Raw genomic sequence first — 15,590 nt, 5'->3', positions numbered from 1 at the left:
CTGAGGATCTCGCTAGTAACTCTTAGAACTTATTCTATCTTTTTCTTTTTTGGTTTTTCAAGACAGGGTTTCTCTGTGTAGCCTTGACTATCCTGGACTTTCATTTTGTAGACCAGGCTGGCCTCGAACTCACAGTGATCCACCAGCCTCTGCCTCCTGAGCGCTGGGATTAAAGGTGTGCACCACCATACCTCACTCAGTTTTTTCCATCTTAACAAGTTTGTTTGACTCGTTAGTCTGCTGTTGATTTTCTTGGTGTTTTTTGGCAAAGATTTTTACTGGAAACTAAATATATCTGCATCATTCTTTTGAGCTATAAAAGCAAATCAATATTAAAGGCATGGTAGTACACACCTTAGTCCCAGCACCGAAGAGGCAGAGAAAGGAGGATCTCCTTGAGTTTGAGCCCAGCCTAGTCTGCATAGTGAATTCCAGGCCAGCTATGGCTACATACTGAGATGTGGTCTCAAGTAATAAAACCAAAAAGGAAAAGAATAAATTTTCCCTTCCTGATTAACTTTTTCTGACTAGTATTTTCCTCCCAAAGAGAAGATTCTAATTCTTCTTTGGAAAGAAACATAATGTACTGTTTTCTTGTAGCTGATTCTGGGAGTCACATCTACCATCATGTCTAGAGAGTCTGTTCTCTTACTTTAATGATCAGATATAGGTTTCTTTCTTTCTTTCTTTCTTTTTTAAATCAGGATATTGAACTAATATATTTACTCTTCTGATTTTAAAGGCTAAAGCAGTAGCTGCAGAGTCTAATGCAACTTTTTTCAATATAAGTGCTGCAAGTTTAACTTCAAAATACGTAAGTGTTCTTTTCCCTCTATTGTCATATTTTTAAATTGCTATCTTAAATGCTTTAAGTAAAATGATAGCAACATTAAACGAAACTGTTTTTCTGGGAGTTTTATGACTGTTGCTTATGTATAATGAATCTGTATAGTACAAAGTTATAACACTGTTATAGTTCGGTAGCTTAACAAACTGTCATAAGCTGGCTGGATCAAATACCAGAAATTTATTACACAAATAAATGGGATGTGGAAATACATACTTAGGAGGCTGAAGTCCAAGATCAAAGTGTTAACAGTTGTAAAACCTTTTGGGAGCCACAGGAATAAACATGTCTCTCCTAGTTTCTGATGGTATGCTGACAATCTCTGGCAGTTCTTGGCTTGTAGATGTATCACTTTGATCTCTTCCCTTATTCTCTCTGTAATTTGCAAGTTCAAATTTCCATGTGTTATTAGAATATTGTTTCACTACAGTAGGGTTCACCCTAATGACCTCAACTTAATTTGACCATCTGTAAGGATGCTATTTCCAAACAGAGTCTCATTCATAGGTATCAGAGGGAGCGTTTCAGTGTGTTTTGAAACAATGTAATTTATGCTATAAAATGCCCTGAGTTTTACTTAAACTCCCTAACGTGGCTATCTAGAGAGCTATCTAGGTGTGAGAAAAGAACTTATGCTAATTGAATGTTCTCTGCTCTTTGACTCTAAATTAGGTGACACGAGATTTTTCCTGTTTGTTTTTGTTTTTCATTTTTTTGAGATAGGGTCTTTTCTTTGCAGCCCTGCTGTTTTGAAACTCACTATGTAGACCAGGCTGGCCTTGAGCTCACAGAGGTCTGCCTGCCTCTGCCTTCCAAGTGCTGGGATTAAAGGCATGTGTCACTGTGCCTGATTCTACTGTTTTCTTTTTATTGCTTTATATTGCTTTATATCCCAGCACTCAGGAGGTAGAGGCAGACAGATCTCTGAGTTTGAGGTCAGCCTAGTCTACAGAGTGAGTTCCAGAACAGCCAGGGCTACACAGAAAAACCCTGTCTTGAAAAATCAAAAAAAAAAAAAAAAAGAATTGGGCATGCCATCCTGAACTTGTGGCTCCAGCTGGGGAGGTGAAGATGAGCAAATCTCCAGGACGTACTGGCCAGCCCAGCCTAGCCGACTGACTGACTCTAGCCCAGTGAGAGACCCTGTCTCAAAAGGAGAGATCACCAAAATGGTGGGACTATGCACATGCAACACACACACACACACAGACACACACGTGCACACACACACACATCTCTGGTATGCATAACTAATGTTAATGGATCTGGTGCACTGTAAGATTGTGAAATAGTTCCCATCAAACTGTAGTCAGCAGAAAAAATAGTGCATTATCTGTTCTGTAATATTTCATTAGATCATGAAGTTAAATTTTAAATCATGATAATTTGAAAATTGGAATACTGTTGTATTTCATGTGTGTAAGAATGCATCATGCCTTGTAGGTGGGGGAAGGAGAGAAATTGGTGAGAGCTCTTTTTGCTGTGGCTAGAGAACTTCAACCGTCTATAATTTTTATAGGTAAGTATGTTCTCAACTAAGTTGAGCATTTATGAAATTGCACTTTCCAAGTATGAGAAGAAGGCTCGAAAAGTTATTCAAAAGGACAGCGTTTCAAAGAATGAATTCGGTAGGACTGTTGGCACGTAGCAAACTAGAAGAACAGTAGGATGCTCTACTTAGATTCCTCTTTGCATCTTCTCCAGATGAAGTTGACAGTCTTCTGTGTGAAAGAAGAGAAGGGGAGCATGATGCTAGCAGACGACTAAAAACAGAATTTTTAATAGAATTTGATGGTGTAAGTATTGATAGCCTTATACATAGATACATACATATCTATATTTTAAATAATTGATATTGCCCCCACTTGGTGGCACATGCCTATAATCCCAGCACTCTGGGAGGCAGAGGCAGGCAGATTGCTGTGAGTTTTGGACCAGCTGGTCTACAGAGTGAGTCCAGGACAGCCAAGGCTACACAGAGAAACCCTGTCTTGAAAAACCAAATAAATAAATATTTGTTTGTGTGAGTGGAACTAGAGTTCCATGTGGCTGTGAGCCGCTGTGTGGGTGCTAGAAAGAACCCAATTCTGCAAAAGCAAGGAGTGCTCTTAACCTCTGAGCCATCTTTCTAACCCCTGATTATATTTTTCACTACTGCAGTGTTTTATTATGTTAAATGACCTAAACTATAAGTACATGTATGTATAGTTTCCCTTTTTATTTTATCAAAACTACTAACAAACTTTCTGGCTTACAGGTGCAGTCTGCTGGAGATGACCGAGTACTTGTAATGGGTGCAACTAACAGGCCCCAAGAGCTGGATGAAGCCGTTCTCAGGTAGTAATATGCATTTATGAAAGATTCATTTCCTTTTGGATTTTTGAGGCAGGGTTTCTCAGTGTAGTCCTGACTGTCCTGGACTCCCTCTGTAGACCAGGCTGACCTCTGATTGCCTCTGCCTCCTGAGTGGTGGGGTTAAAAGGCATGCACCACCATGCCTGGCTCCAGATTCATTTCCTGTGTTTATCTCCCATGTATCTATTTTTGCAGGGCAGGGGCAGTCAACGTCTCACTATGTAGCCTTGGCTGGCTTGGAACTCATGGAGATCCGTCTGCCTCTGCCTCCTGAGTGCTGAGATTAAAGGCATGTCCCACCGTCACCACCTAGCAGTACTCTTTACCATTTTATTGGGCTTTGTGGCAAACAGCTCTCTGCTCTTGTGTATTTGAGCAAACTTAACCCTTCATGCTGGGAAAAAACAAATCTTTGACTCAGTATTAAGTGCCTAGATTTCCTTTTCTCAATGCATTTATAACATTACTTGATTGGTTCTATGACTGGCTATTGGCAGGGTAGAAGTCTTTTTTTGGGGGTGGGAGGGGATTTTTGAGACAGGGTTTCTCTGTGTAGCCTTGGCTGTCCTAGACTCACTTTGTATACTAGGCTGGCCTCGAGCTCACAGCGATCCTCCTGCCTCTACCTCCTAAGTGCTGGGATTAAAGGCGTGCGCCACCACGCCCAGCTGGCAGGGTAGAAATCTTAAATCCATCTTGATTTTCTTTCTCGTGGCCTCTTACTCTTTCATTATTGTTACACAGCCCCTGCTGAGGTCATGGCATTGCTCATGTTCGTCTGTGTCTAGGGCCGACTGCATTGGATTGGATAACCTATTATGTACACTGTCCCTGAGCGAGATCGTTTTCCCTCTTTCAGCAGGCTTAATTGCCTGTAGCTCTTCATCTAGGCATGGGGCCTTGTGAGATCTGTCCCACTCATGTTACATGGCAATTGGATTGTCAATGTTCAGGCCTCACCTTAGACAGCCATATTGAAATGTCCTGGTTGCAACCTGCCTGTCATCTTTGTTTTTAATTGCACCTATTTGGGTTAGGGGGATTCACATACGTGAGAGTATGTGTGTGGAAGCTGAGGACGCCTTGGCAGAGTCTACTGAATGTCAAATTAAGGTGGCTAGCTTGGTGCCAAGTGCTTTCATTCGCTGGCTATTGGCCCTCAGACTGATTTTGTTTGTTTATTGTTTTCAGTCTGTGGCGTTTTGATACAGGATCTCATGCACGCAGATTGTACTTGGCTCACTGCGCAGCTGCAGCCCTGCACTGCAGTCTTCTTCCTCGTCCCGGAGTGTGGGCTGCAGCTGCGCCATCGCTATATGAATAGTCATACTTTCCCCATGAAATTATCTAATTTCCTGGCCCTGGCATCACCATGTTGTGCCACCCAGATGTTGGGCAGCTGTGGCACTGTCTACCCAGAGGGGCAACTCTGAGCAGCTTGATGGGAGGTCTGGCAACATCAGGGTTATATTTAAATTGCCTTTATTCAAACATAGTGAAGTACTCTTGGTTAAGATGTAACTCAGCTGTATTTGACAGTAATAATAAGTAAATATACAGTTGTACAAGAGGATTTTAAAAAGTCCCAAATGCCTATCCCAGTTGATAAAGCCGTAGCTCTGCTGAGAAGCGGGTTAGATACTATGTGATCTCTGCTCAAGCGATCGACATGGCAAAGCTCTGTAAATTAAAACCTAGGAGAGTAATGATGAAACTAACATTCCTGTTTCTGTAATTTTTTTTTAAAGATTTACTTTCATAACTTTTTAAATTGTGTGTCTGCGTGTTATTTATGTAGGAGTGTGTATACGTGTATGTGGTGTCCAAGGGAGGCAGGAGCCAGGGTCAAAGGCACTCCTGGACCTGGAGTTAGAGGGAATGTTGAGCCTCCATGCAGGTGCTGGGAGTTGAACTTAGGACATCTGGAAGAACCACAAGTGTTCTTAACTACTGAGTCATCTCTACAGCCCTGTTTCCGTTTTTTGATTCGTTAAATAGAAGGCTTACTCGATTATTATGCCAGATATTGTTTGTTTTAAAATGTATTATCTTTTAATTTTAACAACCAATAAGAGCTTTTAGTTGCCTTATATAGTGTAATTATAGCTTTTTTTCCCTAACAGTTTACCTTCCCTGCCTCCCCCCCCCCCCCCAGACAGGGTTTCTCTGTGTAGCCTTGGCTGTCCTGAACTCACTTTCTAGACCAGGCTGGCCTTGAACTCACAGCAATCTACCTACTTCTGCCTCCCAAGTACTGGGATTAAAGGTGTGCGCCACGACACCCAGCTTGTCAGTTATTATTTGAGCTGAGTTACCTATAGCTTCAAATTTACATCTCTAATTTAATTCTTTTTTTTTTTTTAGGCGTTTTATTAAACGGGTATATGTGTCTTTACCAAATGAGGAGGTATGTTTATTTATATTTCAATTTTTTTATTAAAGTGAAAATAAGTACCATCCTGACAATATTGTGTTTTGCAATTCTGTGGTAAAGCCGTTTTGAAAAGAGTTTGTTGTGGTTGGAGTGATGGCTCAGCAGTTAAGAGTACTCTCTGGCTGCTCTTCCAGAGGAACAGGCTTCAATTCCCAGAACCCATTGGTGTCTTACAACTGTGACTACAGTTCCAGGAGACCCACTGTTGTCTTCTGGCTTCATGGGCAGTGTATACTTGGGGTGCACATACATCCCTGCAGGTGCAAAATATCCATCCACATAAGATAGCAATAAATCTAAGGATAAAAGCTTGTCACCTTCTTAAAACACTAACCATAAACTTAAATAAGATTCAGCAATTCTCGAACATTAGCCCAAGAGAAATAGAAACTCCTCCATAGAGAAAGACATGCTCAGGGTATTAGAGCAGCTGTCTTAATAATAACCAAAAACCCACGAAGCTCATCAGTTGTTTAGTGGATACACAGATGTGGCATATCCAGTTAATGAGTGCAATTTAGTTCAGAAATTTATTATTTAATTGTCTAGGGCTTGGGATATAGCTCAGAAATAGAGCATATATGCCCAATACGTGTAAGGTTCTGGGTTTGATCCATAGGACTGAAAAACTGTATCACCATACATGTTACATTCAGTAATATGAACAAAACTAAAACAGTATAGTGTTAGAAGCCATATGCAAACTAATTACATATGATTTTATTTATTTTATTGTTTTATTTACTCATTTTTCTTTAAATGTATGTGTATAAGTGTTTTGTCTGTTGTCTGTCCTGTACCACATGTGTACTTGGGCCCCGGATAGGCCAGAAGAAAAGGTCAGATCCCCTGCAACTGGACTTAGACACAGTTATGGGCTGCTGTGTGGGTGCTAGGAATAGAACCTGGGTCCTCTGGAAGAGCACCCAGTGCTCTTAACCACTAAGCCATCTCTCCCTAGCCCACCTGGACTCACTTTGTAGATCAGGCTGATCTTGAACTCACAGCGATCCACCTGCCTCCCAGAGTGCTGGGATTATAGGTATGCGCTGATTTTGTTCCTTTTAAATGAAACATTTAAAAAAGACAGATTTCTAAAAATACAGTCAGATCAGTGGTTAAATAGGAAAGGAGGAAGGAATGGGGTTTAACTAAAATAGTCATGGGTGTACTGTTAGTGGTAACAGATATTCTAAAATTTTTATTATGGTAATGATTTTATAATTCTATATAACTAAAAGTCATTTGAATTATATAAAATCTTTGCTATATAAAAGTATGTGTCTATAAACCTTTTTAAAACATTGTGTTTCTTGGAGCTGGAGAGATGTTTTGGCATTTGAGAGCATTTGCTGCTCTTGCCATGTGGGCTTGGTTCTGAGAACCCACATGGCAGCTCACAGACGTCCATAATTCCAGTTTTAGAGGTTTGGACACCCTTCTTTGGCTTCTGTGGGCACAAGACACACATGTACATACATTCAAATACTCATTACATTTAGTTCAGGCCTTTATCACTGTTGATCATAACAGCAGCTGCTTCCTCAGTTTTCATTATATTTAACAGCACAAGTGAGATACAGGGCAACAATCAGCCTGATTTCTAGAGCATTATACATTAAGTTAATTCTTTTCTTTTTCTTAAGATTTATTTGATTATTTATACACTATTCTGCCTGAATTTGACCCAGCAGCCAGAAGAGGGTACCAGATCTCATTATAGATGGTTATGAGCTACCATGTGATTGCTGGGAATTGAACTCAGGATCTTCAGAAGAACAGCCAGTGCTCTTAACCTCTGAGCCTTCTCTCCAGTCCAAAGCTAATTCTTAGTTTATTAAGTAACACTGATAAGTTTTTATAATTATGTTATCAAATTGGTCTTTATTGATAATTCTTTAATACTTATTTCCAGACAAGACTGCTTCTACTTAAAAACCTGTTATGCAAACAAGGAAGCCCACTGACCCAAAAAGAGCTTGCACAACTTGCTAGGTGAGTCATTTCATTCATCTGATTCATCAGCATCAGCATCTGTTTCATTTGTAAAGATTTCTCTTTCTGTGCTGTTTAAAATATGCTAATATAGCCGGCCCTGGTGGCGCACGCCTTTAATCCCAGCACTCGGGAGGCAGAGGCAAGTGGATCCCTGTGAGTTCAAGGCCAGCCTGGTCTACAAAGTGAGTCCAGGACAGCAAAGGCTACACAGAGAGACCCTGTCTCAAAAAATTAAAAATGCTAATTTAAAAATTGTTTAAATAAGATGGACTTGGTGGTGCACTCCTTTAGTCTCAGCACTGGGGAGGCAGAGGCAGGCTCATCACTAATTTTGAGGCCAGCCTGGTCTACAAAGCAAATCCAGGACAGCTCTGGCTACACAGAGAAACCCTGTCCCGAAATAACAACAGAAGAGTACAGCATACTCTTCCAGATGTAGTTCCTCAGGCCCCACTGGTGCCTCACAGCTGTCTGAAACTGCAGGTCCTGGAAACCCAGTGCCCTCTTTTAGCCTCTGTGGATAATAGGCATGTATCTTGTGAAGAGACATACATGTAGGTAAAACAAACATACAAAATATGTTTTATGAGGCTGGAGAGATAGCTCAGAGTTTAAGAGCACTGGCTGCTCTTCCAAAGGCCCTGAGTTCAATTCCCAGCAACCACATGGTGGCTCACAACAATCTGTAATGAGATCTGGCGTCCTCTTCTGATATGCAGGCAAAACACTGTATACATAATACATAAATAAATCTTTTAAAAAATATTTTATAGCCAGATGTGTTGGCAGAGGCAGGCAATCAATCGCCGTGAGTTCCAGGACAGCCTGAACTACAAAGTGAGTTTAGGACAGCCAAGGCTACACAGAACAACCATGTCTTGGGGGGAAAAAATATTCATAACAAAGCAAGGTCAATAAGTGGTATTAGAGCAGAGGCTTTTAGGACAATGGTCACTCTTAGAATTTCCACATCCTAAAAGAATCAGCTCAGGCTGGAAAGATGGCTCAGTGGTTAAAAGCTCTGATTGCTCTTCCAGAGGACCAGGGTTCAAATCCCAGCACCCACATGGCAGCTCAAAACTGTCTGTAATGCCAAGATCTGACATCTATAGACATACATGCAGTCAAAACAACAATGCAAAAAAAAAAAAGTCAGGTCATACCTCCATGCAGCTTTTCTTGGAAAAAAAAAAAAAGTTAGGAAGCACTCTCTGCTGTGACTTGACAGCTCCTCCTGGTATCTGGCCCTTCCATGCCCTCTGTCATGAATGCTTTGTAGAACTACATCACGTGATGTTAAACTTCCCACTGGTTCTCTCAAAACCTTTTCATGTAATTATACCATTTTCTGTGTAATGCTTTCTCTCCCTCTTCAATACCTTATCATGGTCTTGAAGCTGATGTTCCTGAAAACCTGATTCCTGGGAGGCAACTGGCAGCATTCTTTCCCAAAGAGATTGCTGTGCTTTATTACTGTGTTTAATAGAAGGAAAGTTACTAAGAGGAAACACTGGGGGTCAAGGGAGTTCTCAAGACTGACTCAGCTGAATTCCTGAGAAGGCAAGCCAGCGTCATGAGATCTTACGCAGGTCAGAGCCCAAAGATTTAGGATTTCTAGTAAACCCGCTCAGAGCACAGCTGGTTTCTTTGGACTGGATTCTGAGAGGCAAGGGGAAGACAGTTGAGCCAGAGGACCCAGAGGAGCCTGGGAAGTGGTAGGCTATATACAAACACTTTTCACTGTAGGCCCTGACTGTTCTAGAACTTACTCTGTAAACAAGGCTGGCCTCAAACTTAGAGATCCTCCTGTCTCGGTACCTAGTAAAGAGGTAGTTTTAATCTGCAAAGAAGATAATTTGTTTTCTTCTGCTTCCATTGTTCAGAATGACTGATGGATACTCTGGAAGTGATCTAACAGCTTTGGCAAAAGATGCCGCACTGGGTCCTATCCGCGGTGAGTATGAAAGCATTTGAAATACAAGAACTTAGAATGGTGCCACATTATAAATTTAACCTTGCTGGGCGGTGATGGCATACACCTTTAATCCCAGCACTCGGGAAGCAGACACAGGCGGATCGCTGTGAGTTCGAGGCCAGCCTGGTCCAGCAACTCCAGGACAGCCAGAGCTACACAGAGATACCCTGTCTTGAAAAGTCAAAACAAACAAACAAACAAACAAACAAACAAGTTTAACCTCTTAAAAGATATGTAGTTGTACGTTTTATTTATTTTATGTGTATGAGAATTTTTTCTTCTTATATGTATTTGTACCATATGCATGCAATGCCTACAGAGATCAGAAGAAGGCATCAGATTCCCTAGGACTGGAGTTACAGCTAATTGTGAGCTGCCGTGTGCTCTTACCCACTGAGTCATCATTAGTGTAAAAGAAGGAGAGCTGGCTCCGTAGTGGGAGCACTGGCTGTTCTTTCAGAGGGCCTAGGTTCAATTCCCAGCACCAAATGGCAGCTTAGAATTGTCTGTAACTTCAGTTCCAGGAGACCTGGCACCCTTGCACAGACATACATGCAGGCTGGATGCCAGTGCACATAAAATAAATCATTAAAAAAAAAAATAAAGTTGGGCCTGTAATCCCAACACTCGAGGCAGAGGCGGGTGGATCTGAGTTCCAAGACAGCCAGTGTAACACAGAGAAACCCTTGTCAAAAAATAGATGAAAATGGACAACAAAGTTGGCTAGATGCCTCAGCTGTTAATAGAAGCTGAGTTTAGTTCTCAATACCCATGTCAGGGACTTAAAACTGACTGTAACCCCAGCTCCAGGGGTTGCGATGCCTCTGGCCTCCTGGGACCCTGTATTCTAGTTAACACGCACACACGCACGCACGCACGCACGCACGCACGCACGCACGCACGCACACACACACACACACTGATTAATTATAATAAGCCATTACAATGTAAAGCTATCTACGGAACATGTGAAAATAGCTCTTGGACATTTTACCCCACCTCTTTTATAAAATCTTTTCTTGCGTTCTAAAGTTTTTCACCACTCATCCCAACACTGACTTCCTTGTTCGGGATTTACCCAGTAAAGTTTAGATTGAAGAATTGCTGTGGACAACTCAACAAGCTCTGAGAACAGTAATAGTGACTGCAAAACCCTTACTACATGGTGTGTAAGTGCATCTTACAGGATACAAACAAAATCACACTAAATCAGAGCTAAGAGACTCAATCTAGACTCTAAATCAAAGGCTGCCCAAATGGCCAAGTTTTCCTCATCTGAATTGTACTTAATAAATGCTGTAGCAATCACAAAATTTCTGTTTTTTAAATTTTATATATAGTCATCCATGTATACTACATATAGTATAAAAACAGCAGTTATATTGCATGTTATTTATTTATTTATTTGATACAGAGTCTTTTCATGTAGTCTTGGCTATCCAGGAACTTATAATGTGGTAGGCTGGCTTAGAGATCTACCTACCTTCAAGTGCTAGGATTTAAAGGCACATGCCACTATGCCCAGCTGCTTTACTAATTTTGACAAATCTGAGACACATAGCATAGATAGTACTTACATGTATACATTTATATCTCTTATGGATATATGGAATATCAGATATAGTAAAATAATCATGTTTATTTAACTAGAGCTATAATGTGATAGGTTAAAGATTTTACAGCTAGGTGTGGTAGTATGTGCCTTTAATCTCAGTACTAAAGAGATAGAGACAGATCTCCTGTGAGTTCAAGGTCAGCCTGGTCTACAGAGACTTCTAGACCAATTAGGGCTACATAGTGAGTGCCTGTCTCAAAAAAGGGAGGGAGTGGCTGGATAACTGGCTGCTTTCTCTTGAGAGAACTGGAGTTCACTTCTCAGAACGCACATTTCCACTCAGCCATTTGACACTCCAGTTCTCGGAACCCAGAGTGACCATCTGGCCTCCGCAGGCTCCAGGCACTTATCTGGTAAACAGATGCACATTAGGAAAAACACCCATACATAAAATAGAAATAAAATACAAACATTTAAATCAGATACTTAAAGCTTTTAAGACTTAGTATCTGAAGTATTAAAAACTTACTAGCTGGGTGTGGTAATGCACATCTTTAATCCCAGCACTTGGGAGGCAGAAGCAAGCAATCACTGAGTTCAAGACCAGCCTAATGTACAAAGTGAGGCCAGGACAGCCAGGGCTACACAGAGAAACCCTGTCTCCAAAAACACCAGAAAACAAACAAAACCTTACTAATAAGGTAGGCATGCTGGCACAGGCTTGTTTGTTTGTTTTTTGTTTTTGAGACAGTCTCTGTGTGTAGCCTTGGCTGGCCTCGAACTCACAGAGATCTACCTACCTCTGCCTCCCAAGTGCTGGGATTAAAGGAGTGCAGCACCACCGCCCAGTGAGGCTAGGGATTCTTAAACTCTAGCAGTCTTCTTGTGCGCAGCTCCCTTGGAGCAGAGGCCATACACAAGGTGCTGGGATCTAAACTCCAGGCTTCATGACTGCAGCAGTGCAGTTAACCACTGAGTACCTCACCAGCCCCCAAGGCCTGTCTGTAGGGAGTGAGGCAGAGAAAAGAACGGGATCAGACATCCTACGCTGAAGTCCTGTGTGCACACCGGCTCACATGTACATGCCAAAAATAAGATGGTAACAACAAACAGAAACACTGAGGCCGTTTGGAATCTGAGGGAGCACTCAACAACAGAGAAAGTTCTTTAACAGAAGAACATTGAGGTTAAGACTGTATGAGTTGAGTATAGGCTGAAGGAGGGAGGGAGGGTACAAGTGAGAGGATAGCAATGAAGATGTAATCTCAATAAATCAATTAAATAATAAAAAACAAGAAAAGACAGTATGTGTAGCCAGGTGGTGGCGGCAGCAGCACAAACCTTTAATCTCAGCATCTACCACTGGGGAGGCAGAGGCAGGTGAACCTCTGAGTTTGAGGCCAGCCTGGTATACAGAGTGAGTCCAGGACAACCAGAGCTACACAGATAAACTCTGTCTCAAAAACCAACCAACCAACCAAGCAAACAAACAAAAAGTATAATAGGACAGATTGTTACTAAGCCCAAGTCTTGGTCCTACACTGACTCCCAGGTCCCTGTCAGGAGCTCCATGTTTGCAGAAGAGATACCTCTCAACCTCCCAAAGACAAGCCCTAATTTGGTAGAGGGTCCCCAAAGACATAAGTATCTTAATCGCAAAAGGAAAACCTCCAAAATACTGAGGAACTGGTCTTGCCTCAGCACATTCTTTCAGTCTCCCAGAGGTAAGACCCTGAAGGCTAGAAATCACAATGGCGATAGCCTTCCACCTCCCAGAGGCAGTCATCCAAACACTCCATTTCTCAGTGTGGTTGCCTGGTATCCTAACAGTGGATGCCAGAAAAATAAAGCCAGCCCCCTGCTGTTCCTTCATTTCTGACTGATGACACTTCTTTACAAAAGGTGATCCTACAGTGAGATGGTAACTGATCAGACTTGGGTTTACAAGTTTCTGCCTTCAAGCTGCTTTTTGTCTGAGAACTGCAGGGCCAATAATGAGACTAAGCACCAACTAAGCAATGAGTGAGACTTTTAGTCTTAGTCAAAAATAGAAATGGGGAGCAGAGGCTGGAGGGATGGCTCAGTGGCTAAAGGCACTTGATGCAGGCCAGGCGTGGTGGCGCACGCCTTTAATCCCAGCTCTCGGGAGGCAGAGGCAGGCGGATCACTGTGAGTTTTATGCGTTCTCTATGTGAATGTCTCGACTTTAGTGGTTTGTATTACACAGGTACAATTAGATCGTTGTAGTTATATTTGCCAAGAAGAAATTTAAACTCAAAGTGGTTATTAAGTATCTGTCTGACTTGTGTTTTACAGAGCTGAAGCCAGAGCAGGTGAAGAATATGTCTGCCAGTGAGGTAGGTACTAGTTTCTGATTTTTTTTTTTTTTTTTTTTTTTTTTTTTTGATCCTCTATGAGACTTAATTTTCTTTCTCTAGTCTGCTTACTTAGAAACAAGAGACTTTTAAGTTTGTTTCATTTCAAAATACAAGATCTATAAAAATCAGTTATTATTTTTTTCTGTACTGGTTAAAAATGCACAGTCATTTTCTCTCATCAAGTTATGTAAGTACTGAATAAAAAGTTACAAGGAGCCAGGTATAATGGCACACACATGTAATCCCAGCACTCGGGGAGGCAGAAGCAGGTGGATCTCTGTGAATTCAAGGCCAGCCTGGTTTACAAAGTAAGTCCAGGACAGCTAGGGATATACAAAGAAACTGTCTCGAACAAAACAGAAAAAAAAGTTATAAGGAATATGATTTTACATGGTGGGAGGAGGGTCCCTGCATGGGGCTGGGGGTGTGGCTCAGTGCTCCAGTGCTTGCCTAGCATGTGTAAGACTTTGTGCTTGGTCCTCAGCAGGGTTAACAGTAGGAAGCTTCATATGCCAGCATCTGACACGCTGTTAAAAGGCAGTGCTTGCCTTAAAGTCTCGTGCTCATTGTTACCAACCCCTTTTCCTTTGTGATAAACCTGTACAGACTTAGCAGATACGCTTCTGGTAAATAGAAGGCTACCAATATGCCATGTTTTGAAACTATGGGGAGAAAAACTAGAAACAAAGTAGGTTTTGGTTGTGGCCTTAGGTACTTTTCTGTTGTAACAGAGCGCTATGACCAAGGTGACTTAGAAAGCTAGCCACTGTGAGCAGCATGGCGGCAGGCAGGCGTGACCCTGAAACTAGCTGCCAGTTTACTCCTCCAACAAGGCCACGCTTCCAGTCCTTGTCAAACGCTTCCTACCAGCTCAGATCAAGCATTCAAATGTGTGAGCGCATGGTGGCCAGTCTTACTCAAACCCCACCTGTCTGTTTTTCAAGACAGAGTTTTTCTATTTAGTCTTGGCCCATCCCTGAATTCACTTTGTAGACCAGGTCTGGCTGAATTTTTTTTCTTTTAGTGAGGAAAAGAAGATGCTTTGAAGTGTTAATCTCTATGAAGCTAAATACAAGTAATAATAGTACACTGACATATATTTTGTAAGGTGCCTTGTATACCAAAATTGCCTAATATGTACTATAAAAATATATTTAAATGATTAGCATTTGTAACAGACATATCTGTTACAAAATTAACAAACTTGTTTTTGTTTTTTCAAGACAGGGTCTCTCTGTGTAGCCTTGGCTGTCCCGGACTAACTTTGTAGACCAGGCTGGCCTCGAACTCACAGTGATCTGCCTGCCTCTGCCTCCCGAGTGCTGAGATTAAAGGTGTGAGCCACCACTGCCTGGCAATAAATTTGTATTTTAACCCATTGTTTACTGTGTGTTTATTTGTGTCACTTTTTTTTTTTAATCTAGATGAGAAATATTCGATTATCTGACTTCACAGAATCCTTAAAAAAGATAAAACGAAGTGTGAGTCCTCAGACCTTAGAAGCATACATACGCTGGAATAAGGACTTCGGAGACACCACTGTGTAAAGGAGTGAACGCACTGCACTTAAACAAGAAACATGAGCTTCAGAAAAGTTCTCAGCTGCAGGAATCAGCCTTCGTTTACAGGACTTTTAGAGTTTTCTTTTTTGTGCACCAAACTGAGGAACAAGAAGACAGACCTAAATAAAATATGCAATGTGAATGGATTTTTTTTTTTTTTTTTTTGGTTTTTTTTTTTTTTGGTTTTTTGAGACAAGGTTTCCCTGTGTAGCCTTGGCTGCCCTGGACTCACTTTGTAGACCAGGCTGGCTTCAATCTCACAGCAATCCGCCTGCCTCTGCCTCCCGAAGTAAGTGGAATTTTTGTTTAAGGCCTTCTTGCCTGATGGTCATGGTTTTCTCAGTTCGGCAATGTCAGAGCACAGCAAAAATAGATTGTTTCATTACTGATAATAATCAATATGTAAATAGTAATTTGTATATTGTGTTCATACAAAAGTATTCAAGAGACAGCGAATGGTAGAATACACAGAACGCCTTCTGTTGT

At 41.5% G+C, this 15,590-nt stretch overlaps 1 protein-coding gene across 4 annotated transcripts in view; it reads left to right on the top strand.

Annotated features, from left to right (window-relative positions):
- Window positions 1-15,277, top strand: part of Spast (spastin) — a 44,283-nt gene extending 29,006 nt beyond the window's left edge. For all 4 annotated transcript variants that reach the window (XM_051167647.1, XM_051167575.1, XM_051167503.1 and 1 more), the window contains 9 exons: window positions 743-814; window positions 2,291-2,366; window positions 2,552-2,643; window positions 3,105-3,184; window positions 5,567-5,609; window positions 7,552-7,631; window positions 9,518-9,588; window positions 13,481-13,521; window positions 14,967-15,277. In XM_051167647.1, coding sequence (XP_051023604.1) covers window positions 743-814; window positions 2,291-2,366; window positions 2,552-2,643; window positions 3,105-3,184; window positions 5,567-5,609; window positions 7,552-7,631; window positions 9,518-9,588; window positions 13,481-13,521; window positions 14,967-15,089 — 678 coding nt within the window. In that variant the 3' untranslated portion in view covers window positions 15,090-15,277. The remainder of the gene's footprint in view (window positions 1-742; window positions 815-2,290; window positions 2,367-2,551; window positions 2,644-3,104; window positions 3,185-5,566; window positions 5,610-7,551; window positions 7,632-9,517; window positions 9,589-13,480; window positions 13,522-14,966) is intronic.
- The last annotated feature ends 313 nt before the right edge of the window (window positions 15,278-15,590 follow it).

Source organism: Acomys russatus, chromosome 1 (assembly GCF_903995435.1).
Source record: "Acomys russatus chromosome 1, mAcoRus1.1, whole genome shotgun sequence".
NCBI classification, from domain to species: domain Eukaryota; kingdom Metazoa; phylum Chordata; class Mammalia; order Rodentia; family Muridae; genus Acomys; species Acomys russatus.
Note: the sequence above shows the minus strand (reverse complement) of the source record. Positions and strands in the feature narration are given on the sequence as shown.